The 13,106-nt window shown below is 40.4% G+C and overlaps 1 protein-coding gene across 6 annotated transcripts in view; it reads left to right on the top strand.

Annotated features, from left to right (window-relative positions):
* LOC119964781 (dual specificity protein phosphatase CDC14A-like) overlaps window positions 1-13,106 on the top strand; it is a 274,575-nt gene that overhangs the window by 150,660 nt on the left and 110,809 nt on the right. For all 6 annotated transcript variants that reach the window (XM_038794759.1, XM_038794760.1, XM_038794755.1 and 3 more), the window contains one exon: window positions 4,654-4,816. In XM_038794759.1, the coding sequence (XP_038650687.1) occupies window positions 4,654-4,816 (163 nt within the window). The remainder of the gene's footprint in view (window positions 1-4,653; window positions 4,817-13,106) is intronic.

The following is a 13,106-nucleotide window of genomic DNA, read 5'->3' as shown; positions in this document are numbered from 1 at the left end:
AGAATATATGAACATGCAGATCATGAAAAGATGAGAAAATAAGTAGGAGAGTTAGGAAGCAAAAGAGATTACTTCATGATAGCGGATCCTTATTGGAGAATTTTTGAAAGGGGAAAGACGCACCAGCAAACCTGATTCCAAACAAATGGCTTTCTGTATCATCCATATGTTTCGTATGTCCAGAACTGCTCAACTTGGCAGAAACATATGTATCATGATGTTGGGGGAAAAGGCCAAATTTTACATATTATGGGAAGAAAGGAATCTTCGTCATTTGCTACCAAATTGAAGCACTTATGCATGTGATTAGTGATTTTGTCTCCTCATTTGTCTGACTAATTTATATTTCTCATGGATGCAGATTGGATATAGTCAGCTCAGCAGCTTTTTTCTGAAGAATACTCTATATAAAAAATGCTTAATGTAGAAAGGTATTGATTAATTTTATTGTCAGGAACCTTTCAGTTGAGCATATCAAACACAACTAAATTCAAAAATTAGTAGTAGATGAAGATGGCTGTCAATTTCTCCCCTTGATTTACTGATGAGAAACATGCTTTGGTTCTATAAAAATAAATAATTAAACGTTTGGGTTGTTTCCCCTTCTCACTTACAAAGAAGCACAGTTTAAAATATGATGAACCATTTAAAAACATGCATCTCTTGCCATTCGTTTAAACAATTCTACATTCCCAAAATTCCGGAGAAGGAAATTAATGGAAATTAATGGCAGACTTGTAAAAGTTAACCTAACAATTAAATAGCATTACATCCTGAGTTGCCAAATACAGTTGTGTATATAAAGCATCAGGATGGATAGTTGAAGCACTCGTATGGCTGAGACAAAAAAAACATTACGTTTACTTGCCATCACAAGCATGCTCTGGACAGAAGTGTGCAGTTAATAGATGTCAGAACAGTATTCCTCAAGAGAAAGTCGAGTGTTTTGAGTCATCATTACAGCAGGAAATGAAACTATCTAAATTCATCTAAGCAAAACCTCTTTGTTCAAGAAAAGAGCAGTACTGCAAAGCTTAAACCATTAACATCCATATAAACATGTAACAGGTCTAAAGGTAACTTATTTCCAAGTTCTCTTCCAACAGACTCTACCAGTTTGACAGACTCTACCAATTTGGCACATAACCACCTCAGTGGAAGACCGCAACAAGGATCTGAGAAATGCCAGTTCCAGAATATGAAGAGCACAACATTCCGAAACTTGAGGCTTGCTGACTGCAGTTTCCACAGGCAAATTATGTAACCAATCTGAGTCTCCTAAATGCTGCAAAGAATATAGTTAAATCAATAGAAATGAAAATTAAAAAGTAAATCCAAGTTCAAAATCTCAATTCTGCTGTGGTGCTGTGGATTTGCCGAAATGTCTAGTGCTGCGGATATGCTGAAAATTCCTAGTGTTTCCACTAAAATGTTTGCTATTTGAAGGTTGATTTCATGGTAGTGATATTTGTGTTGGCTATTATTTATTACTTACAGTTTACAAAAGACTAAGCTTGAATTTTTTTAGTGTTGGTATGATACCTATCCAAAGGATAATGTGCACCTGTTAATTTCTTGGGGTAATCCTACCTCTTTCCCTTAATGTTGAGCATGCCTTCCTAGACCCGACAGTGCACACAATGCAATGTAATACATTCATTCCAGTTATGTAGCTGCACAGAAGTCATCCAGCTACTCCCCCACCCAAGTGTATGCAAAATATCTTCCGCGAATGCAGGTATGCTTATCTAATTTGTGTGCTCATCTCTGTTTATTAGTCTATAATGGATCCAGACATGCAGCAAGGAGACCCCAGTGGTGAAAAGCTTTGGAAGCCATGAGCCTAAAGTCACTTGTCACTTGCAGTGCTACACTTGCCATGTATCATGTCTTCAATTGCTTATTACTGTATCCCAAAATATTAACTTGGGTAATGAAATGCTTCACGAAACACTATTCTTTTCAGAGATAATGTTGAGATGCTGTCAAATTCTCATTACTTCATACTTCTGATGGAGGATATTGCTTTTCTTTTAGAATTCCAATCAGTATGTTGTGAGATAACCGAAGGGATCTTACACTAAATATTTGTTCAAAGTAGGCTGTGAGAATATGATTTGAGTAACTGGTGTAGGTTTGCCATTTTAAAATAATGTTAGCTGGCACAGGTATAGTGCTCACTGTAAATCTTGGTAACTATCCCATTTTAAAATTGCCTCTTCTGCAAATTAATCATTTATTTAATTCTTATCCATATGGTAATCCCTTGGTGTCATGGGCACTATTGCATCTGTTCTGATTTGGGGCAGCACGGTAGCACAAGTGGATAGCACTGTGACTTCACAGTGCCAGAGTCCCAGGTTCGGTTCCCCACTGGATCACTGTCTGTGCGGAGTCTGCACGTTCTCCCCGTGTCTGCGTGGGTTTCCTTCGGGTGCTCCAGTTTACTCCCACAGTCCAAAGACGTGCAGGTTAGGTGGATTGGACATGATAAATTGCCCTTAGTGACTAAAAAGATTAGATGGGGTTATTGGGGTACAGGGATAGGGTGGAATTGAGGGCTTAAGTGGGTCGGTGCAGATTTGATGGGCAAAATGGCCTCCTTGTGCACTGGATGTTCTATGTGTGATCATATATGGGTTCTGATTTGATAAATTATTCCACAGGAATTTAAATATTCCAGGATAATAGCATTGCCTCTAAATGCATACACAGCCATGCAGATGAATAACATGAGATTGACTATATTTTAAATGGGGCCTATAGGGCGGATACTACCTTTTTAAACTTGAGAAATAAAGGTAAAGAACAACAATAAAAATTCAGCATTGGCAACTTTAATATCTTAATTTATCTAGTTTTCTAAATTCGATGTCTCTGAAAGCTGCTGTGTAAACTAGTTTTTATGGGAAATATCCATCACAGAAGCGACCCTTTTAGCTGGTGCTATCTTGGAACTATGAGGTGTTGCAAGTTTTCTAATGCACAATACCCACCATTATATTAACTGCCATGCAGAATATTCCACTGTCCTTCATAAAGTGCTTTCTGAAAACAACTTTTCTATAAACTAAAAGTTCAAAAAAAGTCCCCAAAAAATGGTGTAATCCAATAAAATAGCATATTTCACAATAAGATTAATTATATATACCAAATTGCCTTCTGAGACTTTTAAATGCCTCATCATTTTTTTAACTTGAAGGCTTTTACCCATTGTAAATAATCTGGGTTCAAACTTGACTGAATTTCGATTCTGCAACACATCCACTTAAGATGCAGCAGTACCTTTCAGTAATTTCCAGATTTTCAAACTTATTTGAAGATGAGCTAGAGAATTTTTTCAATTTAATTTAAAAGATTTTCTTTTTTTTTAAACTGGGAGAGAGGATGGCACAGTGGTTAGTACTGCTGCCTCACAGGGTCAGGGGCCAAGTTCGATTCTGGCCTTGGGTGAGTGTGTGGATTTTGCACTGTCTCCCCCTGTCTGCGTGGGTTTCCTCTGGGTGCGCGGTTTACTTCCGCAGTCCAAAGATGGGCAGGTTAGGTGGAATGGCCATGATCAATGCGTAGGGGTACGGGGATAGGGTGGGGGCAATGGGGCTAGGTAGAGTGCTCTTTTGCAGTGTCAGTGCACATTTGATGGGCCAAATGGTCTCCTTCTGCACTTCAGGAATTCTATGGACTAATTAGAAATTGCAAATTTCACGTAGCACCTTGCATTAAAGTCAATGTACTTGTATAGTAGAATAGCATTGCCATTGAAGTAGCATTTTTTTGAGGGTTAACTAACCACCTTCCTGTCTAAAGAACCCTAGATGACTTAACTACAAAATGTAAAAAAAGATCGAGGAGGCCTTGCTTTCTGTTTTTTGAGTATGCTGGACTTAGAACAAAACTCTCTAGGCATGAGTGTGCAATTCTGCTATGCCCAATTTTATTGGCTGAAGTTTGGGTCTTGATAGTTGCATTTATAAATCTTCGTTCCAGATCTTTGAACTTTTGTTTAAGAGCAATGATCTTTCCTGTTTCTGTGTTGCATATGATACTTGTGTGGCACTTTTGTGGCTTTGAGTGGAGTCTGAAAATAGTTGAATCAAATGGTAGTGTGACTTTCAGCAGTATTTGATGTTTATCTGTTCTGCACCATTTTTTAATAACAGGCTTGTTTGTGATTTGGGCACTGCCAACTTTTAGCTAGGTTACTGATCTTGAAGATTTATACAGCAATGTGCACAATTTTATTGAACATATAGTTCAAAAACACTTTGCCATGTACTATATCTGGTACAAAAGAATCTCTGCAACCCAAATGAAATGTGTGAACATAATTATTAAAATGAGTGAAAGGTGTCTTCAAATGATGACTGTGCAGCGAATAACATTCAAAAAAGTTAGCTCTTAAACTTTGAATAATTCCAGAATCACTGGAAGTATGAGAGCACCACATCACGAATCCAGTAAGACATTTCCAGCAAGATGAGCCACCTTAAAACTCAAAGGTTAAAAATTGTTAGTTTGTATAGAATTAGTGTTTGGGATTTCTGCCCATGTCTGTTTAATCGCTATAAGATCATGCAGTTTTACTTCTGACCTTTAAACACAAAAGTCTGAATAATAATGAGAACAAATTTTGACCTTGTTATTTGTCTCCAGGAAACAAGGCCATATGTGGCTCGAAGGTGATATTTATAGGTCCTTGAAAAAACGGCAGAGTACAGATAAAGAATGCACTGGATTATCCCGGATCATTTCTGGTATTGACGGTCTCTCTCTTGGTGGGAACATGAAAGTGCACCCCGTCGACAAGACAATAGAGGTAAGGATGTTCATATCATAATCACAATCTTGACATTCCTACTGTCTGCAAGGGGAGGTGATGGCATAGTGGTATTATCACTGGACTAGTAATTCAGAGTTCCAGGGTAATGCTTTGGGGTCCCAGGTTTGAATCCCCCCACCCCCAGATGAAATTTGAATTCAATAAAAATCTGGAATTAAAAATCTAATAATGACCATGAAGCCATTGCTGATTGTTATAAAAACCCATCTGGTTTACTAATGTCTTTCAGGGAAGAAAGTCTGTGCTCCATCCCCTGTCTAGTCTGCATGAGACTCCAGATCCACACAGCGATGCGGTTGACTCTTAACTGCCCCCCACTGAAATGGCTGAGCAAGCCACTCAGTTCAAGGGCAATTAGGGATGGGCAACAAATGCTGACCCAACCAGCAATGTCCACATTCCAAGAACGAATTTTAAAAAAAATGAATACACTTGAAGCTGACCCTCTGCAATGTTGTATTTCAAGAAAACCAGTATCATTTCTGCTAAGAACATGCAGTTCTTTTGTAATGGGCCACTTCAACTGCAACATCCCATTTGCTGTTATTTGCTTTGAGATGTGGTAATGCTGACCAGGCCAAGTGTCAGCGGGCTGCCACCTTGATTACACTTTTTTTCCAAGTAATTGGTTTGCCAGGCATTAAGTGTGGAATTAATGCCTCCCCTGTGGCATTCAAATCTAGATGTGGCAGGGCTTAGATCTGATCTGTTGGATTTAGAATCAACTCTGTCTATCACTTGCTCCTTGTGTTGTTTGGCATGCAAGTAGTCCTATGTTTTAGCTGCACCAGGTTGACATCTCATTTTTAGGCATGCCTTCTGTACTCTTCATGGAACCAGGGTTGATCCTCTCACTTGGTGGTAATTGTAGAATGGGGACATGCTGGGCCATGACTTTACAGATCATGGTTGAGTACAACTCTGCTGCTGCTGATGGCCCACAGCACCTCATGGTAGCCCAATCTTGAGTTGCCAGATCTGCTTGAAATCTATCCAGTTTTGCATGGTATTCCAGTCTAAGGATATACAGGTTAGGTGGATTGGCAATGCTAAATTGCACCTCGGCTTCCAAAGATATGCAGGTTAGGTGGGGTTACGGGGTTAGGGTGGGGGAAGGGGCCTAGGGAAGGAGGATCAGTGCAGACTCGATGGGCCTAATGGTCTCCTGCACTGTAGGATTCTATGATCCCATCACACTCCTGACTTGTGCCTTGTTGATGGTGAACAGGCTTTGGAGAGTCAGGAGACTAGTTACTTGTGTCAGAAATCCGAGTCTTTGACAAGCTCTTGCAGCCATAATATTTGTGTGGCTGGTCCAGTTCAGTTTCTTCTGTATACTAGCTTCTTGGTGCAAACCAAGGCATTCTGCTGGTCCTTTTCTATGCTCTTGTCTGTTTACATTGAAACCTTCATTGACCCGTGCACCTGTAGGCCCACTGCTTCTTTTACTCTATTTAATATCATATTTAAGATGTACGATTTTGGGTTCTTGCAATATGTATTACAATGTAACCTTTTCAGTCCAGAATTCTTGAGGCCAACATTTGAATTTTCTGGATTATAGAATAACATTAGAATGCCTAACAACTGTGTGACCCGGATATAAATTTGTACCCGAGACATAAAACAGTGACAAACATTATAAAGTGCCAATAAGTTTAGTAGCACGGTGGCCCAGTGGTTAACACTGCTGCCTCTCGGCGCTGAGGTCCCAGGTGTGATCCCGGCTCTGGGCCACTTTCCGCGTGGAGTTTGCACATTCTCCCCGTGTTTGCATGTGTTTCACCCCCATAACCCGAAGATGTGCAGGCTAAGTGGATTGGCCACGCTAAATTGCCCCTTAATTGGAAAAAATGAATTGGGTACCTACATTTTTTTTTAAAGTGCCAATAAGTTATTTATTAAAATGCAAACTATACTTGTATGCACTGGGCTCAAAAAGTAATGCTGCAAACTGACAATACAGAAAATGGGGGTGATGGGGATACATGGTGCCTATACAGTATTGCTTAAAAACACAATACAATGTCAAAAACACAATACAATGTCAAAGCTAAACACAGGACCCAGAATTAGCAATACCAAAGGCCCAGACTGGGAAAGAAGGCTAATGATAACATTTAATACAAAATCTTAACAGTTTCCTTTTGCAGAAAGATTGGCAGTATATTACCAGTTTGAAAAGCTATCATCTTTAATTTAATTCTTACCTGATTAGCTGACTTTATTTTCCTCCATCATCGACCTTATGCCTCTCTCCTATTTCACAATTTTTTGCAGCTACTTGCTGCACGTAGTAAGTTTGACAGTTGTGGGGCCGACTCAAAAAAATATCCAAGACAGCTAGTACTTCTAGATTTTGAATTTCTGGGCTAGAGAGGTTGCTGACACTGTATCCATAGAATCCCGACAGTGCACAAAAGTGGTCAGTCCTCATCTGAAGTAGAATTGTTGAATCCCTACAGTGTAGAAGGAGGCCATTTGGCCAATCAAGCCTGCACAGACCCTTCAAATGAGCACTCTACCTAGGCTTAACTTTAAAAAAAAAAATTAATTTACCGAATGTGGGCGTTGTTGGTAAGACCAGAGGCCAGCATCTATTACAATTGGATGTCATGGGCTGGTCATTGCCAGACACTTCTTTTTAAAATTTAGAGTATTCAATTCACTTTTTCCAATTAAGGGGCAATTTAGGGTGGCCAATCCACCTACACTGTGCATCTTTGGGTTGTGGGGGCGAAACCCATGCAAACACGGGGAGAATGTGCAAACTCAACATGGACAGTGACCCAGAGCCGGGATTGAACCTGGAACCTCGATGTCGTGAGGCAGCAGGGCTAACCCACTGCGCCACTGTGCGGCCCGATTGCCAGACACTCCTGTGGCATGAATGTTACTTGCCACTTGTCAGCCCAAGCTTGGATATTGTCCTTGTCTGGCTGCATTCGGACATGGACTATTTCACTATCTGAGGAGTTGCTAATTGTGCTGAACATTGTACAGTCATCTGCGAACATCCCGACTTCTGACCTTATGGTGGAAGGGAGGTAATTGAAGCAGCTGAAGGTGATTGGGTCTAGGACACTACCCTGAGGAACTCCTGCAGTGATGTTCTGGAGCTGACATGATTGATCTCCAACCACCACAACCATCGTCCTTTCTGCAGGTATGACTCCAACCAGTGGAGAGTCTTCCCCCGATTCCCATTGGCTCTAGTTTTGCTCAGGCTCTTTGATGCCATACTCTCAAATGCTGTCTTGATGTCAAGGGCAGTCACTCTCACCTCGCCTATGGCTTTCAGTTCTTTTGTTCATTTTTAAACCAAGGCTTTATGGTGTCCAGACTCAAATTTGAGGACTCCCAGGGCAACTTCTTTCCAACTGTATACCACTGTGCCGCCACCTCTGCTGGGTCTGTCCTGCCGGTGAGACAGGACATACCCAGGAATGGTGATCATGCTGCCTGGAACATTGTCTCTAAGGTAAGATTCTGTGAGTATGATTATGTCATGCTGTTACTCCACTAGTGTGTGAGACAGCTGTCATAACTTTGGCACAAGCATGGAGATCTTTGGACACTAAGTGGCAATTTATCATGGCCAATCCACCTCACCTGCACATCTTTGGACTGTGGGAGGAAACCAAAGTACTCTGAGAAAACCCAAGCAGACACTAAGAAAATGTGCAAAATCGAAATAGACGGTGACCCAAGGGCAGAATTGAACCCGGTCCCTGGCGCTGAGGCAGCAGTGTTAAGCATTCTGCCACCATGCCGCCAGTTTAGTTGCAGCACCGAATCTCAGAAAATATATTGCGAAAGGGGTACAGCACAGGGTCAGCAAAAGGATTGATAGGCAAGGCCAGTTAGGAGTGAAATTCGGAACCACCTTTTCACAAAAAGGATTTGGAAACTTGAAACTTTTCAAAATGGCTATAGATGCTGGCTCAGTTGAAAATTTCTAGAACAAATGTGGGTGATATTGATTTGGGTACAGATTAGCTGTAGTGTAATAGAATAGCAGGCAGGTTTGCAAAATTAAATGGCGTACTCGTGTTCCCATGTAATAATTAAGAGATGCTTCAACGTGGACCTCAATTAGAACATAGAACATAGACCATACAGTGCAGAAGGAGGCCATTCGGCCCATCGAGTCTGCACCGACCCATTTAAGTCCTCACTTCCCCGTAACCCAATAACCCCTCCTAACTTTTTGGACACTAAGGACAATTTCTCATGGCCAATCCATCTAACCTGCACGTCTTTGGACTGTGGGAGAACCCGGAGCAAACCCACGCAGACACGGGGAGAATGTGCAGACTCCGCACAGACAGTGGCCCGGCAGGGAATTGAACCTGGGACCCTGGCGTTGTGAAGCCACAGTGCTAATCACTTGTGCTACCGTGCTGCCCTTCAGCCATTGTACACCATTTCAGCACATTTCTCAGTCCAGGAACCTTACCTTTTGCTTTCAGTCCTATCTCCCACTCTACAATTACCAACAAACCAGGGATCAACCCTGGTGTTTACATTCCTCTTAATTCTGTACGCTTTTTCTTTACTATGGGTTGCACCTGTATTATAATGATCTACATATCTAAACGCATCTTTCACCAGAATTTGCCCACATAAGGGTAATAAACTAAAAGCATTGCATGTACAGTAGTGTTCATATTTATAAGCAGTTTGAAGGCGATGTAACTTGCACAAAGCTGATTTGAGTGATTTTTATTTGTCTATTTCACTAGTGGAAAAAAAGCTGGGATTTGCAAAGTGGAATGTAGCATTCCATTTCGTGACTTGTACATAATTTTTGTTTAAAATTCAATAAGCAAACTTTTTGTCCTGTATGGTTGCCCTAGAAATGCATATGTAATACATCCTTCGTGTAGGATTTAATTTTGTTGACTAGAAACCTGCTGTGCAACGTGACTGACATTGGATGCTAGTTAGTTATGCAGGATTCAGCCATGGAATGTATGCACATTAGTCTTTAGAAAACGAATACAGTAATGACGTATGTATTGGTTATTAGTATCAAGAGATATCAGTTTAGTTATTAGGAAGGGGGTATAGTGAAGAAATGGACTTGTGTGTGTAACTGTTTATTAGGATGTAACCTTTGTGGGAATATTTAATTTGAAAACTGGTTGCAATTTTTTTATTTCTGTAACTATATTGGCAAATTATTTTTTGTACTGCTGACACTCCGTAATGATTAGAAGCAGCAGCAATGGTGAGGAGGTTGCTATGGTTTCAGCGTGTTCTTGTTGATTGTGAGAGTGTGAACAGCTGCTTTATTAAAATAAACACAGCTGGTGGCTAAGAGCAAAGAAATTTTGAACAAATGGATGTCTGACTTTTACTGTTCCTTCTCTCGTGCATAAAACTAGTTAAGTTTAGTGAAATGGAAATTTAAATTATTTGTGATTATACTTAGATGTTGCCACGTTTTGCTACTCCCACTTGATCACATGCTCAGTGGTCACAATCTCCTCCGGTGTCAGTGACCTCCCTCTTTCCCTGTAGATGACATTTGATCCAGAAGCCATAAAGGAAAGTTTGTAATTTCTTTAAAACCTCAGGAATCTATATTATTTTTATGTAGATTTGAAAAGGATTTTTGTGAAGAGTGCAAGTCAATTTTCTTGGATGATAAATATTAGTCCATGTGAACTCTTACTTGAAAGCAGCACCAACAGAAGGAAAGTGTGTGTGTCACATACATAGGCCACATTGGATACCTTAGGATCACTACATGGCAGGGCCGGTTTTAAGCCTATTTGACCAATTTCATCAAATTGGGCCCCGCACCTTAAGGGGGCCCCGCGCCAGCGGCGACAGAGCTACCGTTTGAAGCCTTTTCTGTATTCTAAGAGGAACTATAGGGTAGTTTTTACTTTTGGGGAACGCACCGCATTACCGTCGACAAATCCTTCAGCCCTGCGCCGCCAAATCCTTCCGCCCGGGTAAGTAAGTTTCAAAATTTTAGTATATCAAGCATTTAATGTTTTTTTTTGGTTAAAGACGAGCATACTACACGAAATATAAACATACATAAATTTTTACTTTTGTAGAGTAGGGGCCCCGCCAACACTTTTCTAATTGGGCCCGCAATTCCTAGCACCGGCCCTGCTACATGGTGCCATATGTTTGGGGTTGTATAGGATTTAGCCTTGTTCTTTTGACTAATTAAAGTGAAATTTACCTTTTGTTATGAGAAATGTTTAAAAAGACAATTTAAAACATTACTGTTTATAACCCAACATTCTCAACACTTTTGAGACTTTGGAGACACACTGTGTGCCCTGTAAACACACAGGTTGTTGCCATTGTCTCAAAACACCTTGCACCACCTTCCTACTTCAAAAAAATCTAACCTGCCTTTGATCTCTTCTGAATAGGTCAAATGGCCCCTTCAATTTTACCTCCAGTTTAAACACAGTCTCAAAACATACAATTCATCCTCTTATTTGAAGTATGATTTGCCTGTTAATTCTACTTAATTTACATTGGTTCTGGTTTGTGTTAAAATAAAAACAGAAATTGACACCTTTTTAGTAGCTTCTTAATTTGGGGGGTCATTCAGTAACTTTGGCTATTTTGGTTTACAGTTTCCCCACTGGGATCTTAACAAATTCAAATGCAAATATTACTGACTATGGTCTGCATTCAACCATCCAAATGCCTCATCAGAAAGCAGAATGGTCAGGGTGAGGCAGCAGTCAGAATATTAAATGTGTGTTCTCTATATGCTACAGCATTTGTCTGTTAGAATTTGGCCAGTCCAGTAGCATGACTTGATGGGTTGTGTTTTGTCATTGTATTTTTTGCTGCTGAGCTCACCAAGTTGAGCAAAGCCCATGACCAAACAACACAACAACCACAACCTAATTACAAAGAGCTCCTTCAGATGGAAATGTTTCTATTGCATTCAGTTGGGGAGAAAACATGGATATTGACCAGAAAGGAAAAAAAATAATTGGGATCAGAAGCCAATGAGGGTAATTTGAAGATGTTTTATAGACGGTAAGAGATAGAGGGGGTGATATGGTTGAGGGAGTTCCTGCAGGTAGTGTCAACTGCTATTTTAGTTAATTGAAAGAGTTCCCCTATTGGGAAATTTATGGTATGTCAGAGTTATTCAGGAACAGAGGATGCATGTGGTGCTGAAAATAATTGCTCCGGGAAAATGGAGTAAATCTGAGAATGGATTTGGCTTTCAAAATGAGAAGGAAGATTTTGAAGCAATTTCATTGTCACATGGAGAACTAGGTGAGCTTGGCAACTTGTTAGAAGTGCAGGTTTCCGAAAGCTCATCGTACATACTACCAGTTTTCAATATGCAGATACATCAACAAATGGTTACATCACAGAGGAAGCCATTCAATACATTGGACCTGTGCCAGCCCTCTGCAAGAGCAATTCAGCTTGTCGCAATCCAGCTTGGCACGCTCTGCTACTCTTTCCCCAAAACCCTGAATTTTCTTTCCAAGATCTAATTCCCTTTTGAAAACCTTGATTCAAGCTGCCTCCACTACCCTTTCAGGCAGGGTATTCCAGATCATAACCGCTCACTTAAAATATATTTTTCCTCATGTCATTTTTGCTGCTTTTGCCAATTACCATAAATTTGCACCCTCTGATTTTAGCCCGTTCCGCAGTAAGAATGGTTATCCACTCCATCTAGACTCTTCATGATTTTTATCATTTCAGATTTCCTTTCCAACTTCTCAGTTAAGAGAATAATCTCATTTTCTCTACAGTATCCACAGAACTGAAGTCCCTCATCCTTTGAACTAATTTAGTAAAACTTCTGCACACACTCTCAAGCCTTCTCATAAAGTGCAGTGTCTGGAATTGGACTCTACGCCGGTTGTGACTGATTTGTAAAGAGATCCATCAGAAATGGCTTGCTTTTGCATTGTGTGCTTGTATTTATAAAGTGCAGAATCCTGCACACTTGCTTTCTCAACCTGCCAACGTCAACATTTTGTCCTTATCATCTATCCCAGGTTTCTGTTCTTGCACGTAGCATTGTGCCCTTTAGTTTATATTGCCCCTTCCCTACTTTATATTGCGCCTCCTCCCAAAATGTATCACTTTACACTTGTGGCGAATGAGGTGGTGTAGTAGAATTGTCAGTGGACAAATAGTCCAGAGACCCTGGGCAATGCTTTGGAGACCCGGGTTTGAATATCACCATGGCAGAGGATGGCATTTTAATTCAATAAAAAAAATTGACATTCAAAGTCAATGACCATGAAAC

The sequence above is a fragment of the Scyliorhinus canicula genome, chromosome 4, assembly GCF_902713615.1.
Source record: "Scyliorhinus canicula chromosome 4, sScyCan1.1, whole genome shotgun sequence".
NCBI lineage: Eukaryota > Metazoa > Chordata > Chondrichthyes > Carcharhiniformes > Scyliorhinidae > Scyliorhinus > Scyliorhinus canicula.
The sequence above is the reverse complement of the archived record's forward strand: the minus strand, read 5'-3'. Positions and strand labels throughout refer to the sequence as shown.